The sequence below is a fragment of the Syngnathus acus genome, chromosome 8, assembly GCF_901709675.1.
Source record: "Syngnathus acus chromosome 8, fSynAcu1.2, whole genome shotgun sequence".
In the NCBI taxonomy this organism is placed as follows: domain Eukaryota; kingdom Metazoa; phylum Chordata; class Actinopteri; order Syngnathiformes; family Syngnathidae; genus Syngnathus; species Syngnathus acus.
The window spans coordinates 1986660-2009926 of NC_051093.1; the positions used below are offsets into that span (position 1 = coordinate 1986660).

Here is a 23267-nt window from a genome sequence, read left to right on the forward strand (position 1 = left end):
CGATTTGCTTGTGAGCTGCTCCATAAAACCATATAGGTAACTTTCATGTATTGATGGTGTGGGTTACATAGTGTAGTGGTTAGTGCTGTGGACTCTCACCCCAGTGACCTGAGTTCAAGTCTCAGTGGAACCTTAACCATTTTGGCATTTACCTATTCCTATCTATACTAGTTGCTTGTGAGCTGCTCCATAAAACCATATAGGTAACTTCCATGAAATGATAGTCTTGGTTCCATACTGTAGTGGTTAGTGCTCTGTACTCTCACCCCAGCGACCTGAGTTCAAGTCTCAGTGGACCCTCAACTATTTTGGCATTTACCTATTCCTATCTATACTGGCTTGTGAGCTGCTCCATAAAACCATATACGTAACTTCCATGAAATAATGTCGTGCGTTCCATAGTGTAGTGGTTAGTGCTCTGGATTCCCACCCCAGTGATCGGAGTTCAAGTCTCAGTGGAACCTCAACTATTTTGGCATTTACCTATTCCTATGTACATATATATACCATTTGCTTGTGAGCTGGTCCATAAAACCATAAACGTAACTTCCATGAAGTAATGCCGTGGGTTCCATACTGTAGTGGTTTGTGCTGTAGACTCTCACCCCAGCGACCTGAGTTCAAGTCTCAGTGGAACTTCAACTATTTTTGGCATTTACCTATTCCTATCAATACTATTTGCTTGTGAGCTGCTCTATAAAACCATATAGGTAACTTCCATGGATTAACAGTGTGGGTTCCATACTGTAGTGGTTAGTTCTCTGGACTCTCACCCAAGCGACCTGAGTTCAATTCTCAGTGGAACCTCAACTATTTTGGCATTTACCTATTCCTATATCTGGCTTGTGAGCTGCTCCATAAAACCATATACGTAACTTCCATGGAATAATGGTGTGTGTTCCATAGTGTAGTGGTTAATACTCTGGTCTCTCACCCCAGTGACCTGAGTTCAAGTCTCAGTGGAACCTGAACTATTTTGACATTTACCTATTCCTATCTATGCTATTTGCTTGTGAGCTGCTCCATAAAACCATATAGGTAACTTCCATGGATTAATGGTGTGGGTTCCATACTGTAGTGGTTAGTGCTCTGGACTCTCACCCCAGCGACCAGAGTTCAAGTCTCAGTGGAACCTCAAGTATTTTGGCATTTACCTATTCCTATCTATACTATTTGCTTGTGAGCTGCTCCATAAAACCATATAGGTAACATCCATGAAGTAATGGCGTGGGTTCCATAGTGTAGTGGTTAGTGCTCTGTACTCTCACCCCAGCGACCTGAGTTCAAATCCCAGTGGGACCAAAAATATCTTATCCTTGACAAATTTGCAACAGAGTTGCTCGTGTGCTCCCCCATAAAACCATATACCTCCTTAGACCTGGGGCTGGAGTTAGGGTTGGTGTTAGACCTAGGGTTGTTAGAACTAGGGTAAGAGCTGGGGTGAGGGTTAGAGTGAGGGTTAGAGTTAGAGCTAGGGTTAAGGTTAGAGCTAGGTTAGGGTTAGGGTTAGGAATAGGGTAAGAGGTAGGGTTAGACACTGCACAGACACTGTCACAGTGGACAAACCTAGGGTTAGGCTAGGGTTAGGGTAAGAGCTAGGATTCGGGTAAGAGCTAGGGTTAGGATTAGGGTAAGAGCTAGGGTTAGAGCTAGGGTTAGGGTTAGAGCTAGGGTTAGGGTTAGAGCTAGGGCTAGGGTTAGGGTTAGGAATAGGGTAAGAGGTAGGGTTAGACACTGCACAGACACTGTCACAGTGGACAAACCTATATGGATATACCCCAACCAGAAGCCCAGGATGACCTTCGGCTGCTGGAGGAGAGGGACACCGCCCTGGCCCTCAGGTCTGAGGACGGGGCTCTCTACAGCACAGCCAGAGCCAACCTGAGGAGAGGCATCAGAGAGGCCCAGCTTGCCTACAAGAAGAGGATTGAGGATCACCTGGACAGCAACAACAGCAAGCAGGTGTGGCAGGGAGTCCAGCATCTCACCAACTACAGAACCACCATCGGAGCTGCTGAAGGGGACGCCTCACTGGCAGAGGTCCTCAATACCTTCTTTGCCCGGTTCGAGTCCGAGCCACCTGAAGCGGCCACATCACATCCCACAGACCGCAGCAGTGAAGGAGCACGAGTTGAGGCGCACGCTGCGGACCATCAACTCGAGGAAGGCTGCGGGTCCTGACGGCGTCACTGGGCGTGTCCTGAAGGACTGCGCAGATCAGCTGGCTGGAGTCTTCACAAAGATTTTCAACCAGTCCCTTACCGAGTCCACCGTCCCATCCTGTCTAAAATCCTCCACTATCCCCCTGCCCAAGAAACGCCACATCACCAGCCTCAATGACTACCGGCCAGTCGCACTCACCCCGGTGGTCATGAAGTGTGTGTAGCTCGCCCCTCCCTTCCTGTGTGCCCTTGATTGGTGTGATCACACGCACCTGCCTCTCATTACCTGTGTCGTATTTAAGTTCTGTTTGCGTGTCACTCGCCGTCGGAGCATTGCACGAGATGTGGACAATGCATGTCTCACTGTCACGCGGTTTGTTTGGTTCCTGTCTTTTGTTTCACGTTTTGGCGATTAGTCCTATTGGTTTTGTTGTTTAGTCACGTCAGTTTGCCGGGTTTGTCTTTTGAGTTTGTTGCAATAAACCCTGGTCCAAGCTGCATTTGGTCGTCCTCGCCCCATTCCTTGCTCCATCCACACTCCGATCCCTGACACATGTAAGGTCTAAACTTTTGAATTTTGTGATAAAATGAAAATTAACCCATCCTTTCTCATGTGAGTTACAGGTCATTGCTAAACTTGATTATATGTGAGATGTTTGTTTACATCTATTTTTAAATCTACCTCAAAAGAGAGAAAAAAAATTGCACTAGATTAACCTATTAGTGAATATGCAAATTCATACATTGACACACCAAGGCAGATACTATTCTTATACAGCTTGCATTTGTTTTTTTTACACACTATATATTTCCAAATTTATTTATATCATCTTTGTTTGTCTATGTGTAGCACGTTATCAAAGCAAATTCCCCATACATGTAAAACACTGTCTGAAAAAAGTTTTTTTCTGATTTTTATTTTTTATTTTCCCTGATTTTGCAACAACTTGTATCTGTTCTTAATGGTTTTGTCAGAGAAATGGTGCATCACAATGTGCTGCCTGTGCAACCTCTGTAGGGGCCAGGAATTGCTTCATCTACCAGCAGTGACACTCTGGTCAACTGCAAAACTGCTTAAAAGTAGTCAAGAAAATGAGAGACCTCTTTCCCTCACCTCCAAAACTGGGGCCATTCTAATATTGCCCTTTTGTGCATCTATTTTTAATTTTGTTAATATAAAAACAGCTGACACTGAAGACCACCTAGCAACTTAAATGACCGGATTAATATCCCAGATAACTGATTTACTTATGTCTATTGTGGGGTCATCACCGTTGACAAAGATAGTTGACTTTTTAAAATATCTCATTTAAATTATTTTGTCGGACTATTGTACATAAAGTGAATGTATTCTTTATGCAGTCTTGTTCTAATTAAGTTGTCAACTAAAAGCCCCATAACTGACTAAAAATCTCATGTGTGTAAAGGTGGACCCCGCAAAGCCTGAAGGTTAGAAACAGGCCCCACATGTGACTGAAAAACTGACATGTAAAATAAAGTTTTGAATTGCGTTTATTGAAAGTGATTTTTAGTAACAAGATTTCTTTTGGGACTTGCCTGATTTTTTTCATAGTTCTTGGACCACTAGAAAGGGTGGACCCCACAACTCAGTAAAGTACTTTGGGTCCTGCAGAGGGAGGTTAACAAGGATGTGTGTGTGTGCACGTGTGTGTGTGTGCACGTGTGTGTGTGCGTGTGTAGGTGTGCATGTGTGTGCGTTTGATTGCATTTTCCGCAGATTCTGATGTTTGCAAATTTCAGCTGTAGGACAACGAATAAACAAAACATTCCAAACCTGCACCTAAGATTCATGCAGCGTCTTTTTTTAAATTATTTTTTAGATTTACAAACGTGATGCAGACAAGTTGCGTCAAACTTGGATTTGGCAAACTGCAATATTCTCTTTGCAAGCCAAAGTGTTTTTTGTGGTGTCATAACAAGATTGATTGGTGTTGTCATTGCAGACAAGATGGCCGCCATGTGGCTGTGCCGGATACACTTTTGTGCCAGACACGCTTTTGTGCTTTGCTTTCAGGTGTCGATTGAAACATTGCAGCCACAAAACAAAAGTTAACAGATGAGATGAATCCAATTTATAGTTTCATTCTTGCACTTTACTTGCGATGTCTTGGTTTTTACACCACTACATTTTTTCCTGCACTTGCCGGTTTTTCACTGCTAGATAAAAGAAGCGAGAAAAGGGGATTTTTTTTTTTTTCCCATCTTGACAGCCAGTGTGCAGAGCAGCACTTGGCTCTGGCGCTGCCACTTTGGAGTACCTCGTTGTCACAGCAGGAAAAAGCCCAGTGAGACATTGTGGCCACACGAGGCTTTTTCAACATATTTTTTTCATGGCTCAACATCAAACACCTTTCCAACTCATGGCAGTGATATTTGATTGACAGTTGAGCGGGGCCTCATTTCAGTCCAATCACCACAGGGACTTTAGTTACTTATTTTATTTTAAACACCAACCAAGGTTTTTGTTTTAATAACGTGGCTCAGGAATAAGCTCTAAGAGAGATGTTACTCAATTTGTTATTTTCTTGCGCCATGGCTTATGTTTTAAACATTGTTTACCAAGTGAAATATTCAATGGAGGCCCTTTGGCAGCGCATTTCCATCCAAGCGCATGTCGGGAGAGCGAATACGCTAGAACATTCTGCAGCGTTGCCCAAGGCGAGGCAGGGTCAGAAAGTGCGAGCGGCCCAAATTCAAACGAGAATGCAGGTGCCGCCGAACCAAAGCTCCATCACTGAGAAGGAACCACAAGTTGAGCGACTCTGTTCTCCAAGCTGCTAATTAAAGCCCATCAAGAAGTCACTTCCAGGCATTGGATTATTTTTATTTTTTTTGTTCAGGATGTTACGTACGAAGCCTTCAGCCTGTATCGCTTCTCTCGGGAAAAGAAGATTCTGTTCCTATCGTCACTTTTGTCTCGCAGCTACTTTTAAATGAGGCACACGCGTGCCTTCGCGTGTTGGCGGGCAAAATTTTGTTGCCAAGCACCTCCTGCAACACAATTATGAAGAACAATCCTGTTCGAAAGAGTCATACTTTTTGAAGGCGAGCCAGCAAGCGGATATTTGCTCTACCAAGCAAATTGCACACAGGCGGCAGATGCCGCCGACACAATCAAAAAAGTCACGCCGAGACGAGCGACCGATGCGTCGTTTGAATGATGAAACCTCGCCAATGTGCTCACGTGTTGACAGAAAAATCACTGGCCATTCACGAGCGGAATATCAAATGCCGTTGGATCGATTTGTATTGATTAGCAGCTGAGGAGTGCAAGATATTAGTCGGAAGCCATGAAATGAGTTTGAAAATTGCAACCAGCTAAATAAAAGTGCCAAACAAATCAGAATCTCTGTTTAAGATGTGGGATTGCCTGTCTAAATATATATAAAAAAATAAACAAAAAACAATCATGAGTTGATTGCGCTCATTTGAGTATCGAGTGCAAGAAAAGAGTGGGCCGCCATTTTGTGACATGTCCCAGTGTGGAAAAGTCCAGCGGGGGATAATGCGGCACTTACTCCACTCCCACCAGCGCCGCAAGCAAAAAAAAACTTGTTATGAAAGTGGACCAAGTGAGTCAGACGAGAGAACTCGCCTCAAGTTTACCGTAAATTGGCTCTACATTCAAACGTGGTTTATTATCAGGTGTCAATTCAGGAGGACCCCACACACACACACACACACACACACACACACGTGTGATTGGCTGTGGTGCTTTTATCTGTGCAATCTAATGTGATGATATAGTAGCCCCCCTCCCCCACAGGGGCTGCGCCAAGTCTATTATCTAGTTCATCCAGCGCTGCTAACAAAATCATCAACAGCCCGAGAGAGGAAGCCGGCCTCCCATCGACCCACTCTCCGGCAAACACGCACACGCCACTGTGATTAAGTCCTGCTTCTCTGCTGCCACCAGCAGATCACGTGACCCCCATCCGGAAATGGACCTCGAGATATAAAGCTGTTTTGTTTAATCCCTTCCCTGTCTATTTATAGCACCTCTGTGGCCGCTTACTATTTACGCTTCTGGACTTCCTGTTGCCGCTGAGTCCATCCGTCTTTGGTTCAGGCAACAAAACATGTCGTTTATGACTTCTGCTGAAGATGCACAGCAGGTGGCCTGGTTGCAGTCGGTGATTGGTCCAAACTCAAATGAGCATTTGTTGCAGAGGGAGCACAAGAGGAAGTGACAGATGGGCAAATAAGCATCTGTCCTTTTGAGCGAGGTGGGGGGGGCGTACGAGAGGAGCGCTTTGGATACGAGCAGAGCAAAAGGAGCCCAGATAGACAGCGCCGCCGCATTTTTCAAATGAGCTCGTGCAAAATACCCAGCAAATGTCTCATTTTGCTAAAGGCTTTCGACTTTGAATGATCATTTTCACAGACGTTAAGAGCATGATGAAAATCTCCAATCTCATCACTCCATTCAAAGCAAAAGTAGGCAAAGTTCTACCTGTGTCCAATTTTGTAATCCTTTCGTCCCTTGAAGCAGGGAAGACATCAAAGTGCAACAGGAAAACGAGGCCGGCCGAGCGGCAGATAATTTATTCCACAAAGCGGCAGAACAATTTCCCCAGCGTCTCCTACAAGAGTTTGCGTTAGGGCGCTCAAAACACGGCACAAGTTTGGTACGAGCCTGATTGTGGGATGTTGGAGATCTTAATTATTTTGCCTCCCCCTGATTTATCTACCAAGGTTTCTTTTTATAAACGCCCACCCTCTGATGCCTCCTGCTCAGACACTGGGAACGTTTTCTGACTGTGACTGCACACAAGATGACCACAGAATGGGAAATGAAAAGTGCCTTTTAACTCATTCAGTGCCAGCATAGTTAAAAAAGATGTCTGACGTCTAGAGTCGTCAATGGCAGTGAATGAAAACCTTGGCCACAAATCTGTTCTACCCACCCATCGAGAAGAAGACAGTCATTCCATCCGAATCTCACCGTTTGCCTCACGAGATCTTCTGAATTTGGGCGAAGCACCTGAGCTACGGTTGCCACGATTGAGCGCCGACAGCGTTTGAAGCAGGGCCACCGCCGTCGCCGGCTTCGCGAGACTTTCAAGGTTGCTCACATAAGAAGCTGTAAATTTGTGCGCTGTGAGGGAGCCATAGCTCAGCCGAGAGCTACGACGAGCTTGCAAACAGCTTTGTCAGCTCGTTGAGGGTGTGAACTTGACTTGTTTGCGCAACAAACTTTTTTTTTTTTTTTTTTTTACATGCATGCTGGTTGAGATGTAAGCGCTGAGCAACGAGGCCAAGTTGAAAAGTCTTTCTCTGCGACACTCGTCACTTATGAAGCGTACTAAACGGTCGCTCATTACGTTTGCATTTAGCGCCGATACAAACACAACGCGTCAGATGACGGAGGCGTCATTGTCACAAACATAAACGTGGAATATCAAGACAGCTCGCGAATTTGTACGCGCATGTTTGCGAGGCCTTTTCACGCGGGCGTCAAGGTCCTCGGGCTGCTTTAAAGTGATAGCTGGCGGGCACAAAGGAACGCGGCGACGTGGCGTCTTTATGGCGAGCGACGTTCACGCTAGGAACACTCAGCTGAACGCTTTGCGTAAATAAAGAATTTGAATGGAGCGAGAAGGCCACCAAAAGCGCTCACAGGACGAATATTCGTGCTTTTAAACACTCTCCATAAATACAGTGACACCATTTTATTGAAATAGAGGAGAAAAAAAGGAACCAAAAAAAATCTAACTTGTTTACCATTCACTTTACTTTTGGAATAAGAAGAAGAACGTTTGTCATTTTGTCTTCATACGTCCACGAAGGCATTCAGAGCCAAACAACCAGCTGCTGTTTCATTTTTCTTTTACTATTCCGAATTTCTCAAATGATCTGCTTTGGGCCCACGCGGTATGAGGCAAAGACCAGCTGTGGCCCTTTTAATTGGGGAAATTTTTTTCAAAACACATTAGGTAAAGTAGAACAAACGGCATTCAATCAACAAACAAAAATGTTCCCTAATTAAATTAAAAGTTCCTCGCACAGCTGTTTACATTTCATTAAATAGCAGACAACGTCAGTACAGTAATCCCTCGTTTATTGCGGATAATTGGTTCCAAAACCCACCCGCGATAAGTGAAATCCGCGAAGTACGGTCACCAACAAGAAGTACTGGGCAGGCTAACGAGTTAGCGGAAAGATGCTAATTCACGATCGTGCTAACACGCAAAAACGGACTTCTAAAGGAATGTAAACAAACATTTGGAGCAATACTACATTTTCCTAAAGGTTAGACACGTTTCCTCAATTTAGAAGTTTTATTTTGACTTTTACGTTTTTTTTAATTTGGAAAAAAAATCCGCTAAGTAGTGAAGCCGCGATAAACGAAACGCGAAGTAGCGAGGGATCACTGTATATATATATCTTTTTTTTATCGCCACTCTTGCAAAACACAGTCTGAATGTTGGATAAAAAGAATGCGTGAAAAACTTTTTGAATAGGAAGCATTTGCCAAATGTCCTTGCACCCGGCTCAACGAGATGCCACGACAAACTTTTCCAGGCTGAAGCGAAACATTCTCGAGTGAGCTTTGTTGCCAGAGAATATGCCGTTGAGGAAAGAAAAGCAGAGAAGCCTTTGCTTGTGCTCTCGCTCGTTGTGATGCAACGTGCAAGGGCTCACAAATAGCGCATCTTACTCGCCACAAAACGAAATGTTTCAAGCTTGACATTTTGGCACATTGTTGTATCACTTCAAAATCAAAAATAGCTAATAAATGTACCTGGTGAACAGAAATGTTGCTAATTGCTGACGCCTTTGTCAAGTCAAGTTTATTTGTATAGCCCTGAATCACAAGCAGTCTCAAAGGGCTTTACATGTACAAAAAAAAAAAAACATTTGACAATTATTCTCAACGCATCCCCTGATCTTAAGCTTTGCTCGGCTTCTGAAAAGAACACAAATGAACAGGTCACAAGACCTCCTTCATCTTCCTTTTTTTCAACTTTCAAATCCCACGTGTCTTGTCCAAATATCCTGATTATTGGCAATCGTAGGACGTTACAGGACGTAACGTAGGACGAAATTGCACTCTCTTTCTCTTTAGTTGCAAATTCGACTAGTTGGTAGCGTTAAGTGTAAGCAAAGGTTCCCATAAATATGCATGCCTTTGCAGATGAGGCACACTTTGCTCATATCTCATGTGCGCGGGCTTTCACTTTTTTTGTAGTGTCGCTTCTCAGCAGGGAGCCCTCCTAAAGGTGGAAAACATCAAATGGCGCTTACGAGGTTGCCTGGATGATATTTGCAGAACAGCTCTCTCATCCACATTCGACAGTTAACATTCAAAACAGGTGAGCTTGTATTCAATATTCAAAACACACGAGTCACGTTTATAAAACAGGACTTATTAAAAAATGGGTCGGACTTGATCCTGTCAGCCTCTGTGAAAAATCAGTTGACTCTTGTGACACCTAGCGGTCGGTTAGGCTCAAGCGCAATACTGCGGTGCTGCTCAAACTTTGAATGAGCAATGCTCAAATTAATATTACTAACGCAAAATTTAATGAACTAATGCCACAACTATACCTCTAATCTCCAGCACTTGATAAGCGTTTTATTTAAGGAGGTTGTGTACTATTTCTATTCCCAGGGGGCTGATGAGTATCTTCTCTTGGCTGCCGCATTGCATCACATCCTCCGTATTCATGCCTGCCTGGTGCGTTCCAACTTCGCAAATATCATGTTTTTCTGGACTTTAAACTCTCCTTTTAGTGTGAGTGAGGTAATGATTGGTTGCCTCCAGGGAGCGCGCCTTTCCATTTTTACCCTCGTTGTTCGCTTTCCAGGTTGTACACCTGCGTTGCAGTTTGTGTCAAGTTACATCAGGAACCGCTAAACACGACAAAAGTAGTGCTTTCAAAATAAAACAAGACGCTGGTGATCCATTTCAATGTTTTTTTTTTTTAATTCTAATTTAATGGGAACCCCCCACTTACTTGAATAAAGAGAAAAATATTCAAAATATGTACTTCAGTGAGGGTGGCACAGTAGAAAACTGGTTAGCACGTCGGCCTCACAGTTCAGAGGGTGCGGGTTTGATTCCATCTCCGGCCCTCCCTGTGTGGAGTTTGCAATTTTCTCCCCGTGCCCGTGTGGGTTTTCTCCGGGCACTCCGGTTTCCTCCCACATCCCAAAAACATGCTTGATAGGCTGATTGAGCACTCCAAATTGCCCATAGGTGTGAGTGCGAGCGCGGATGGTTGTCTGTCTCGGTGTGTCCTGCGATTGGTTAGCAACCAGTTCACAGTACTTAAGTGCAAGTACAGATATGTGACGAGAAAAACTCGGGTAAAAGCAAAGATATTGATTTAATTGGAAATACTCTGGAAGAAAATGAAGCTTTTTTTTTAATCATTTTATACAAAACATGGAACAATGAAAGGCACCAATAGCCAGACATGACAAATGTTTCCAAAATAAATATTCAAGTAAAATAGAGAATTGGTAAAAATGAACTTAAATATGCAGGACCAAAGTATTTTTACTTCGTTCGTCTTTGTTTTAATTTGAAACCGATAACCGGAAGAAGTTGGGTGCACTAAAAGAACTTCATCTGAACCTGCCGCCTCCCCTCGCGCGAACTCGCCAACCTGCAACAAGTTTGACAGCAGTTTAGTTTCCCTGCTTGGCAACCTAACGCAGCCGGGACTAACCCTAACCCTAACCCTCATCTTTAAAAAAAAAAAAAAAAACATTTTAATCGATGTCGCTTCCCGTTTCGCTTCTCTTCTTGGCAATGAGGACTTTTCTACGACCGTAGTTTTTTTGGCCACCCTCCCTCTCCTCCTCTTTGTTGTCGACCTTAGGTGGACATCTTCAACCGTCGCGTTGGAGTTGTATTTTTGTATCTCCATTTTTTTTTTCCGAAAGGGATTTAAACATGTCGAGGAGCGCGGAGGAGGTGAACAAGCTGACTGAAAGTACATACAAGGTGGGTCGATCGGATCCTGTGGGAACACAACAGGTGTGCCCACAGAAGCGCGCAAAGGAGGAACACGAGCCGGAAAGCGCTCGCGTCTTCTAAAGCTTAGATAGACACGTTGCAGTTTTGCGTCAGTTATCATCATGTTTAACGTCTTGCTTTTAATTACCTTTAGCCTATTAGTACAATTGTCCGTGTCATTTTTCAGCAAACAAAAACAAAGCAAGAATCCTGAGCACAGCTTGTTTGTGGACTTCTATATGACTGTCAAAACAGACAGACAAAAATTCTTTCTTTGACGGTTGCTCTTTTTTTGACGTAATAGTGCTGCTATAACAACACAATTTCAATCACGGGATGAATAGACGACTAATACTATAAATCATGTACTTAACAGTATTTGCTTTCTGACAACTTTTTAATTTTATTCCTCCCATCATTGAAAAACAGATTTATGTACAATAAGACTTTCATTTGTTATAACAGACTTATTACTTTTTTCAATCTCCCCGGATGACAATATGATGCAACAACAATCAAAAATGTGCAACAGGTGACATCAAAATAATAATAATCATCATCAATCATAATAAGAGAAAAATGAAACAGCAATAATTCGCAAACTGTCTGCTATTATCAATAATAGTAGTAATAATAATAGTAATACTACTAATAGGCGGCTCGGCGGCGCACTGGGTAGCACGTCCGCCTCACAGTTAGGAGGGCGGTTCGATTCCACCTCCGGCCCTCCCTGTGTGGAGTTTGCATGTTCTCCCCGGGCCCGTGTGGGTTTTCTCCGGGCACTCCGGTTTCCTCCCACATTCCAAAAACATGCTTGGTAGGTCGATTGAGCACTCCAAATTGCCCATAGGTGTGAGTGCGAGTGCGTATGGTTGTTTGTCTCTGTGTGTCCTGCGATTGGCTGGCAACCGGTTCAGGGTGTCCCCCGCCTACTGCCCGATGACGGCTGGGATAGGCTCCAGCACGCCCGCGACCCCCGTGGGGACTAAGCGGTACAGAAAATGGATGGATGGATGGATGGATGGATGGATGGATGGATGGATACTACTAATAATAGTTTCAACCACAAATTGTTTTCTATCTTGCTGTCACGGCATCTTGGTGGGAACACAGAAACGGCTGCAGATTTAATTATTCATGGGTGTTGTTTGGGAAGCTTATACAGCAAGAGCATCTAATGATTTCCATCCAACGAGCGCTATCTATAGTGGCTCCACTTCACACGTCATTCATTGGCAAAAGGTCATGACAAGTTGCTTAAGGCGGCGGAAATGTTTGGCTTTCATCATTTCCTGCATTCTGAGTTTGGGTGTGAGTGAGCCGGAGATGCATATGCACACAAGAGGAAAAGATAAGCACAGCTCAACGTAAGCAGCACAATTCTTCCTGCAACTGGACTCGGAACACATTGGTGATTTCTTCCAAGTTCCTGAGATGCGGACTTAGTGATGCGCTAAGTTTGGGAAAGCTCACGCTATCCCCAACAGCGTGCGATTGTCATTCCGTTTAACCAAAGTCTCTTTCTTTGCACGTAGAATGTGATGGACCAGTTCAACCCGGGTCTGAGGAACCTGGTCAACCTGGGAAAGAACTACGAGAAATCTGTGGCGGGTGAGCATTTTGCCGCCGCCCCCGTCTGGGAGCACTTTGAAGACTTGATGTCTTTTCTAATTTTCTCCCCAGCAATGACCTTGGCAGGAAGGTTGTACTTTGACGCCATGGCTAAAATTGGCGAGAGCGCCGTTGTGTCTCCCGTCTCCAGAGAATTAGGTGAGTGCATTAGATGACTTTGTAAGCAGTCGCTGGATGTTTGCCAGCGGCCTTGCGGCTGCTAATTAAATGAAGCGGCCCAATGGGAGCCGGCGCCCGGTTGCTCTCCCGCCACACGTTGTTGTCGTTGAGCGCTCAACATGAATGCGGCCACGACGTCAAAGACCGCCAAACTCCAAAGGGGCGTCGCTCACGAGGCCGCTCGAGACCTGAAACCCGAGCTTCAGTGACGCGTCGTGGGCCAGAAACGGGACACCCTTGAGAGATATCGGAGGAGTGCTGCGCCTTGTCCTCTTGCTGCCTTCCTTGAATTCCTTCGGCCTTCCTTTTTCTCCTGTTCATCCTCCTCGACCGCAAGAGGTCAAAGGTTGCCACTTCTTTCCTTCCAACACTCGCGCAATCCCGAAGTATTGACGCAGCTGAAATGCCAAGGGAAAAGCCGCCGATGTGCTTTGGCGCGCCGGCTTCCTTTCCTGTTTGCATGCTGCGTCACGTGACGCGCACCATGCCAGCATTATTTGGACCACAAAAACCAAAGTGTGGAAGGACTGTGGGCTGCTTTGCATGGTGCCAGCAAAATGCTGCTTGGAAGGGCAGCACTTGGAGAGCTCTCCTCCCGAACAACGATGGACCCTCAGATTGTGACAACTCTATCACAAATTCACGTTTATCATCCGAGTTTAGGTCCTTTGCTATGACCTCGGTTGCTATGGCAACGGCCAATGAAACGAGGCTGTCCGCCCACAGTAGCACAAGCGACAGAAAATGAAATAATGCGTCTTTCCTTTAGTCTTCTATTTGTCGCCACCTTTTGGGACACTTCTGTGCTTTCCATGAGAAACACTAAGTCATGTGTGATGCGTTGTCAAGTGAGTGCGCAAGTCGCCAAACGTAGTGGCGGCGCCGAACACATGCAGCATGTTCGAAAGCAGACGGAAGTGAGCCGGTACGCTCGGGCCGCATATTGATTTTTGGTCCTCTTCAATGTCAACCTGTTTCATTGTTTCCAAAGGTTTCCTTACGTGTTGCTTTTATGTTTCAATCTCAACTATGGCACTTTCAACATCAATTGCCGCCTTCTTGAAAGTAGGCCAAGCGCACCAGTGGTCAAAGGGAGGCTTTTTTTTTTTTAAAGCTCAGTTTTGGGTTTGCACACGTCCTAATCCTGAATTGATGATTTTGGCGAGGTGCACACAGAGACATCAAATGGCCCGCCCGCCTGCCATCTAATCTCTTTCTGATTAGCCCAACACTTGCCGGTCCAGTTTTTCTGGTTGCGACGCACGCCTTTTTATTTTCCTTTTTCTTTCTTTGAGCAAAATCTTTTGTAAGATCATCCGAAACCGCTGACGGTTGACAGGTCCGAGCTTGAGGGTCAAAGAATCATTTTGCGATATGTTGGCTCGCTTAGCAAAAAAGAGAAAGCAAACGTGCTGGCTTCTTGCTTATCTGCAGTTCATCAAGCATCGCATTCCATTCATACTTGAACTTTTTTTCTTCTTTCCTGGGCAGGAATGGTGCTAATGGGAATCTCCGAAGTCCACAGGAAAGTTTTTTTCGAGTGGGAGGACAATGTGAGTACACGTTATGTTGTTGGCTGAGTTGACTGTCTGGTTAGTCATTGCCCCAACAGGGCTCTGCCCCCTCACCCCCACCCACCCTCCCCGAGCAAAAGTTGACTAGCCGGGTGAGGAGGGGAAACTAAACATTTACAATACACGAGGACCTGACTGTCTGTAAAAGTCACGTCTTTTATGTTTTTTTACAGTGAGCACCATTTAACCTGCACAAGCTACTACTTGTCTGTCATTGAAGGGCAAAAACAAAACAGGGCATAGCCCAGTTTGATACTGTGGAAAAAAACATGCGCGGAAGCACAAGTGGCGACAAAGTTGTGAGCCGCTCCTCCGAAACGCTTTTTCTCATAGTGTGAGTGGGCGGGCTCGGGCTGGCTTGTGGATGGACAGTGAGTCACGGCATGAATCCACATCAGATGAATTGACGGGAGGGGCACAAGCGGCGGTCATCAATAGCGGCTCGGCGTGCGGTTAATAAAAGGGTGATTTGGGCTTGCTCTATAGTGCTCCGTGCGGACGCCGCATGCAGGCTCTGCCACACGCTCGGCCGTGGGCTTGGCCACCCTCGCACCAATGAGCCAGAGTCACAGCTGAAGAGGAAGCGGGATGAGTCTGTGGGCATTCCCACGCTTGCTTTCTGACTCACTCACAAGGGCAACCTTGAATCCAGCCAGCCAGCCAGCTAGCGCCCGCCCGCACACATGCACCAAAACAATCTCAATGCTCTTTCTCTTATTTAACATGCTTTTCCTCATCCACGTTTCTAATTGTCTTCTCTCCTCTTTTATCAACCCTGGTGGCTACCTGAAGTTCAAGAGGTTCCACAGGGAAATCATAAGTGAGCTGGAGCGAAAGACCGACATGGATGTGAAATACATGACTGTGAGTAAATGCAATTTTTAAAAAAAAAATGGTTTTGTGGAGGGGTTGGAAACCCTTCACCAAGATGAAAAATTATGACATCACAGGCCAATGTAAAGCAAGAGACAAAGTCAAGTTTGTCAGAACAGATTTCACAGTTTGACTCGACTGCAAGCGGATTGATTTGGAGAAATGTCCCCCACATGCTGGCCATCGTGAACTTGCCTAAGGGGGGCTGCCCAAAACACAAGCAGAACTGTGGGGCAGGTGCAACAACATTTGCTCAGCAAACAACTTAGGTTCGGGTCATTTTTGTGCCGCTTGCGAGCAGACACCACAACACCACTGAAGCCAATCAGGCTCGTTTGTATTTCGAGCGACTCTCTCCGAGTGTCTTTGTTCTGACTGTTTGGCAGCGCCAGTTGACATTGGAGTCATTATGTCATTACTTCTTTTAATTGCGGTTCTTAATGTACGCTGCCTGTCACTGCTGTGGCGTCAAACAAATTGAGGAGAAGAAGTTGCGGTCGCCGCCAGCTGACGTGTTTAAATCCAAAAAGGCACGTGCTGCAGAAGAAGTCGCAATAAGGCAACAGTGTACAGAATTTAAAATAAATAAATAAATAAATAAATAAATAAAAAGCGCAGTGCATGACGAGATTGTGCCATTTGCAGGCCACGTTTAAGCGGTACCAGATGGAGCACAAGCTGAAGCAGGACTCGGTGGAGAAATCGCAGGCCGACCTGAAGAAGCTCAGGAGAAAGAGCCAAGGCAAAAACGCCAACAAGTACGAGAACAAGGAGAGCGAGGTGAGACGGATGCCGACGCACCGCCAGACACCTCGCCGCGTCCCTTCGCCAACACGCACACACGCAAAGGGCCGATATTAGCCAAGATGTGATTACGCCGCGTCGGCGGTTTTGAGGGAGACCCCGGTTGGGCAAACGATCTCTCGTTGAGGAGCGCCAACATTACGGATCACCGAGTTGACTTCTCCGAGGATAGTAGACGGCACTCGGCTTCCGTAAAATGCAGGTTGCCCGTAGCAACAGGCATGGTCGGGCGCCCACGGGTGAAAAGTGAAAAGCTTTGTTTGTCTTCGTCTCGAAACATTTGCACGCCTCGTTTTGGTTTTCTTGCCTCTTTGAATTGTTAGTGGGAAAGATGCCAGCTGGCCACCTTCCACGCTTGCTTTGTTTTGCGAGCTCTGCCCGAGCACTTGCTTTCAAAATGTCAGTCTTGGCAAAAAATGGCTCGCTTCTACAAAACCTTTTCTAACGATTAGATTATTTTCATTCATTACACAGTCCCAGTCACGACATTGTTTTCTTTATTTTAATTGCCTCTCCTTTTAATTGACAAACAATAGCCCAAAGCTTGCAAGCGAATGACACCTGATTTATGACACAAAACAATGATTTGGTGCATAATGAAGAATATCCGCCAGTGGGTGAGCGATTCCCGAAGGGGTGAAGCAAAGCTCTCAAGGAATCATCAATCGATGCAGCCTGCAGACACGTACGCCTCTGCTTTTTGGAGATAACTCACTGGACGCGTCCTGCCCCCTGTTTATTGTCCATCCTTTCACGAGACCTTTTTGTCCAAACCCACGACCCGCTGCCCGGGTGCGATTACAAAGTCGAAAAATGGAATCGCTTCATCTTGAGAAGCGAGTCTTTGGCTGTCTAGCATATGGACGGCAAGATAACGCCACTTAAGGTTGCCTTCCCGCAAGCTCGAGACAGATCCGAAAGCGATTTTGTGTGCGTGTGTGGTCAGTGCGTGGAGACGCTGACGAGCCGCCAAATGGACATGCAGCTGTTTATCGCCGACGGCTGCAAAGAGGCTCTGCTGGAGGAGAAGCGGCGCTTCTGCTTCCTGGTGGACAAACACTGCATGTTCTCCTATCAGATCGCATCGTTTCATGACAAGGTGACGCACGCGACACGACACAGCTGACAGTTTGCACGCCAGCCCTCCGCAAACATTGTTTTGTTTTTCTGGCCAGGCGAGAGAGATCCTGATGTCCAAGCTGAGCAGTTGGCAGGACCAGTGCAACGACGCCACGGACATGCCCGAAAGCGTCACGAGCATGATCGAGGGACTGCGTATGCCCATCTCAATAACGCCGCTGCCCTCCCCCACCCCCTCGCGACACAGTCTGGTAAGTGGATCTACCCCCCAAAAAAAAGTCAACAGTGCTCCTTTGCAAGCTAACATGCTCACGACGCTGACAGAACATCTCAGCTCCGCCCGCTCCATCTCAGAAGGCGCACGTCAGCCCTCTCGTCAACATGTTCTCTCCAGACAGCAAACAAAGTTCCGGCGTCACGAGCAGAAACACCACCACCACAGGTAGCGCGCTGGCTTTCTCAGGTGATCGCCCAGCACCCCACTCCAGCCGCGCCCTTCCAATTTTTTTCCGCCGGCAGATCACGAGAGCAACGGCGAGAGCAATCTGGCCAGGTCGGTGTCGGTGGCCACGGGTCTCAACAACGTGGCGAGCAAAAGGCCGCGGGTGCGCACCATCTTCCCCCACACGGCTGGCAACAACAACACCCTGCTCAGCTTCGACGAGGGCGACGTCATCATCCTGCTCATACCCGAAGAGAAGGACGGCTGGATGTACGGCGAAATGGAGAAGAACGGAAAGTAAGTGTCGTGTCGGTTGCTCCTTTTGCTCGACGTGACGAGAAAGTCCGAGTGGCCAAGCGCAAAAACTATCCTAGTTCTCTTAAACAAGTCTCACGAGCGACTCACGAAATACCGTGTAAAGAATTTGACTGTTTTTCGCCACCGCCACATTCTTACCTCCATCTACGGAACCTTGTGCTGCTCCTTCTGGTTTCCCACTTGGCCACTCCATGCATCCGGACTTTGTACAAACATCGAAAGGAGCTTGTCAAAACTCCTCAGAAAGCATGACAAAACATGACATGACATTGGTCGTTCTTTGCAGAGGCGAAAGAAGATATGCCTTAGGTCTTGTGATCATCTACATGTTTTGCTTCGCCGGTTGTAGTCAAGCAAGTGCTGTTTGTTAGCCCATCAGAGGCGCTTTGCCTTTGTTAGCGTTAAGATGACCAGACTTTTATTCATCAAAGACAACATTTATATTTGTAAATTCTGGTAAACGGGGTCCCTCATCTTTCAAGGCAGCTTTTTACTTGCGAGAGAATATGACAAAAATATGCATCTCTAAATAGCCAAATCATAGAAACAGAAAAGTCTGATCGGTTGGTGGGGGAGGATCAAGGTCTGAGATAAATCACGGCTCAAAAATTCAAAAGAAGTTGACAAAAAAGAGAAAGAGGAAGGTCTCATGGTGCTTATCAGCGTTGGACCTTGTGAGCAGGCTACATTGTGCTTGCTTGCTTGCTTGCTTTTTGTCTCCAGCTCTGATAATGTAGCTGGGCAACTCACCCACGCAAACACAAGTGAGGAAAAGAAAAAAACATCTTCACACTCACGCTGGATTTGAAACAGATGGATCATTAATTATTTATTTTTTTCTGGCAACTGTTTTATGGCGGCGCCGCTCGGGTCCCAATTGTGCCGGACGCTACGAGTCGGCTGTCGAGGACTCAGCACGGGCGACCGTGTATTTTTATCTTGTGTGCAAATATTGACACGCACGGAGAGAGGGGTGTGGTCGCATTCACCGTCAACGCCTCAATAGAAACAAAAGCGGAAGCGCAGCAAAATATGAATCTGCTCAAGCAAAACAAAAGTTGCCGAGTGCCACCTGACACGCTCCCAATTTGAAATATTGCCCAGAAAATGTTAAGCTGATTTATCATGTGTCTTTTTCTTACTTGCAGGAGGGGCTGGTTCCCCTCATCATACTGCCGTCCATTCTCGGAGCCGCTCGTGAACAACAACAGGTAAGGAGACTCCAACCAACACACGCACACGCACACACACACACACACACACACATGCACAGGTCTCACATTGCAAGCAGCCGCATTGTCAGCCCCGCTTCCTTTAGTTTCCCCTCTTGGAGCGATAAGCTATGGAACCCTTACGGGGTCACCCCTCGCTCAACATTTGCTTCTCATTGTCACCCCAAGCCCCCTCCCACAGGTCAACCCTTCTTTTCCATTGAGTGTGCTGTGAACAAAGCAAACTATTTCACCTTCCTAAAATGACTGTGGGGGGGTGGGGTGGGGCAAACTATTGAATGTCCATTTTGTTCATCATGACCACGTGCTTTCTCCAATTCAAATGTGCCGCAGTGCGTCGGCGACGACGCCATTCCGCAGCCGCAGTGTGGTCAACCTGCACCACCAGGACACGGAAACAGACGAGGCCACCATGATCCTCCCGCCGGAGGACTACGGCGACGGCCCCCGCCGCGCCGCCATCAAGACTCGCCAGCCCTTCGCCGCCAACAATCACGGACACCACTCACCCACACCCTCCGCCGTCTCCTCCTCCTCATTTGATCATCACACGGTCAGTCGCGAGCTCACGTGGTGCTCATTCTTTTGTTCTCAAGTCGGTAGACAAACCGTGACTGTATGATACTTCACCTGACACTCTCTAAATGCTCCGCGCCCCTCCGCAACTTGAGGAAATCAAAACAATTGATACACGAGGAATTAATTCCCTTGCAACAATGCCAACGGAGGCCGCTCCCAATTGTTGTACAATAAATGTGCAAAATGACACTTTGAGCCCACAGAGGGTCTTTGTTGCCATTCTAAAATACAGTTCCACCATTAAGTGTGACATCAAACTTCAGACTTGAACCGTTCACAATTGCCTCCACCCCTTTTCCAAATTCCGGAATGTTGCGCTCCAGTTTTATCTTGTGCTAGTCGAGGTCATCGTGATTCTTTTTCTTTGACGCATTTGTACTTTAAATTAGTCTGGTTGGATGAACACACTCGCACAAGGCAGTCATCGTTTACTGTCGTGTGCGCAACGGCCGCCGGCGATATTGTTATGTCCTCCGTTGCCCAGTTACAGAGAAAAACACCTGCGACTCCTTGACTAAGCTTTTCTGCTTTAGCGCTTGCCCACCAACTGCCACACAGACGCAACCTCCATTTGGCCAAATAAAAAAACTGCTCGTCTTAATGTAGCGGCAACCAGGTTTCGACTTAGGTCGGTTTCAGTTAAGTGGGGAACCTTTCCAACAAGGGGCATTTGAATTTTTCAATACCCCTACCGAAGGCCACACTGAATTTAGTATTTCAAGAATGAAAGAAATGCTAATAATTGCAGGCTGTGGACATTTGACGATTAGATATTTGGGAGAGTATTTAGAAAATCTTTTCACGTAATTTTTTTTCGTGTCCAACCGATTTTGTCCAATCGCTATGATCAAAGCCTCAAATTTGACAATTTCACCTACAGCAGAACAGCGAGCGAAGCCTTCACAATCAGTAGCCCGCAAAGTACGCCCGAAGGCTTTGTTGAAAATTGAAGAGAATCGAATCAAACTAACAGAATACGAGAAAGGCAGGCTGGGAGAGGGGTGTGGTTTCTCTGGAATGCATTGACACCAGGACCCAAAAAAATGCAACCTCACTGGTTTGCTGTTGAAAACGACTTGCACCAAACGGAAAGAAATAGGTCAATAAAGTGTGCCACGGGGGGGGGGGGGGGGGGGGGGGGAGTTCATCACCTCACATTGTTGGACGGGAAATGTGTTATATTTTTAATGACATGTATGACGGTAGGAAAATAATTGAGTGGGACGTGCAAGTCTACCCAAATGGTTTCTATTTTTGTTTGAGGCATAAAGCAAAATGCTGATGTTTTTCTGTGCTCGCCTGCTCTCTTGTGGCCACTGCGGAGGACTGCAGGTTGCCGTGAAAGAGACAATCTCTAAACCAGTGTTTCCCAACCTTTTTTCATTCACGGCACACCTTTTCATTGGAAGAAATCTCGCGGCACACCGCCAACAAAAATCTGTTAAACTCCTATATTAAAATCAGTTATATTACAACGAAAGACGTAAAGTCCTATTCTATATATGTATGGAGAGTCGAATAATTCAATAGAAATAAATACTAAATATTCTTTAAATTGTATTCCTTTTTTTTAAATAAAAGTGACAGTTTTTTAAAAAGGTTTTAGACGGTGTAAGAAATAAACTATTTAAAGTGATTGTGATTCAAATAAAAGAATCAACGTGATTTTGTTTACTGTTTTAGACTAGGTCTATAAATATTGCAACAATAAGAACAAAGTCACTTTTAAAGACGCTCTGCTGTTCGGACAGCAGCTGAGTGGCTATCACAGTCGAGGTGTCTCGACTTGACTGTTTATTTTATGTATGTGAAAAATAACCAATCCAGGTTCTCCGGTTGAACTGCATGCTCTGATTTCCATTGGACCACAAACGCACCACAACCGTCATAGTGTCTGTCACTGTTAGCAAAAGCACACACATAAACTGAATATGTGCCGATGCAATCCAACCGACACAATATGAAATCACAAGATTCTCAGATTCTCCACGCATTCACGATTAGCAAGTGGCTGACCAGGCCTTGCGCGAACTGACCAGTGGTTTGGCGATCCTGTTTACAATGCGCTCCGTAATTAATATTGGACAATCCCACGGCACAGCTGAACGTCTCTCACGGCACACCAGTGTGTGCTGAGTACAGTATCAGCATTTTTTCTCTTCAAAAACTTCTCCATCACTGTCACTATCGACTCGTCTCGCTATCCACAATGACAACCCCGGTTGAAAAACACTGCTCTAAACAACCTCATGCAAATTCAGAATTCCCGATAAGAGTACCACACGAAGTAATGGAAAAAGAACTATTTTTAAAAGTTACTTTTTATTTTGTGACGAGATTTTATAAACCCTTTCAACTGTGGCTGTTGAGTAGATTGTGCAATGCGTATATAAATTCAGCTCAATTAACAGTATCATAACGAGAATATAAAGATGACTTGTGGTCCCGACTGGCACTTCCAGACAATCAAGATTTCGCACGCTGCCTTGTGTTGTCTTTCGCTCCACAGAAACATGTTCAGTGTTTTTTTAAGAATGTTCCACGAAAGGTATTTGCTAACATGTCGTGTGACTAAAGAGATTTTTTTTTTTAAATTTCCTTCACAGACGAACCAGATCAACGGCACTTCCAGACCTCCACCAGCTTACCTGGCGTAAGTCGGTCACTGTTGTTCAAAATCATTTACTTTTTTCCTAATCACTGTCAAGGCAGTTCTATAAAGAGGACCCATACGTCCCAAAAAAAGAGAAAAACTAACGTTATCGATCGACCGGCGCTGGTCCTCGTTTTGTCTTCTGCTTTGATCTATTGCTCGACCCATCGGTTAACGCACTGATCCTTCCTGTGTTCTCTAGGGGTGGCAACCCGTTTTCCACCGTGCGACTACGTCCGACAGTCACCAACGACCGCTCGGCCCCGGTCATTTGACCTCGGGTCAACCTTTACTTGTACAGGACTGATTTCAGGATTTCAACACAAAATGTCTGTTTGGGGTGGTGATAGTCGGAAACAGACACACGCCGACCGTGCACGAGGAGCTAGGAGAAATAACTGTACACATACGCTCACATCTACAGTTGTCAGGATGATTGTTGTTTTGTTGTTGCCATTGGGAATGGAGGAGCAGCTCACCCATCCATGTAGGCGCTAGGCCCAGCTAGTTACGCACTACTTGTCTTCAAGTCTGGAAAGTTTATTCAAGTTGTAGTTTCACAAGAAAGTCATTTTCCCAGCATAAAGTTTCAGTTTTACTAGATCACCCCCGTTCTTAAAGAATAAAGACTAACCAGTGTAAAAATGTGCATAATACAAGAAAGAGTTTTTTTTTTTTTCTGGAGTAAATAAAAAGCATGTCTCCCAGCCGCTATTCAGCCATACAATAGTTCATACTGAACACAGAACCAAGTGAATATACTACATTTC

General features: G+C 45.7%; 1 protein-coding gene across 2 annotated transcripts; it reads left to right on the forward strand.

Moving 5' to 3' along the window:
* Positions 1-10791: 10791 nt before the first annotated feature.
* Positions 10792-23153, forward strand: baiap2l1b (BAR/IMD domain containing adaptor protein 2 like 1b). Of its 2 annotated transcripts, none has more exons than XM_037256592.1 (14): positions 10792-11139; positions 12687-12762; positions 12835-12921; positions 14434-14495; positions 15309-15380; positions 16035-16169; positions 17140-17292; positions 17369-17524; positions 17598-17715; positions 17793-18012; positions 19182-19244; positions 19599-19818; positions 22451-22497; positions 22700-23153. In XM_037256592.1, the coding sequence occupies exons 1-14, from the start codon at positions 11089-11091 to the stop codon at positions 22770-22772; spliced, it is 1533 nt and encodes a 510-aa protein (XP_037112487.1). In that variant the 5' UTR covers positions 10792-11088; the 3' UTR covers positions 22773-23153. The 2 variants fall into 2 exon arrangements, with proteins under 2 accessions (XP_037112487.1, XP_037112488.1); XM_037256593.1 differs by having other exon boundaries at positions 19182-19238; positions 19596-19818.
* Positions 23154-23267: the final 114 nt, after the last annotated feature.

Coding starts and splice junctions, on each gene's coding strand:
- baiap2l1b (XM_037256592.1), top strand. CDS start 11,089: ATGTCGAGGAGCGCGGAGGAGGTGAACAAGCTGACTGAAAGTACATAC. Junction 12,922..14,433: donor TCCCGTCTCCAGAGAATTAG/GTGAGTGCATTA, acceptor TTTCCTGGGCAG/GAATGGTGCTAATGGGAATC. Junction 16,170..17,139: donor ACGAGAACAAGGAGAGCGAG/GTGAGACGGATG, acceptor GTGTGTGGTCAG/TGCGTGGAGACGCTGACGAG.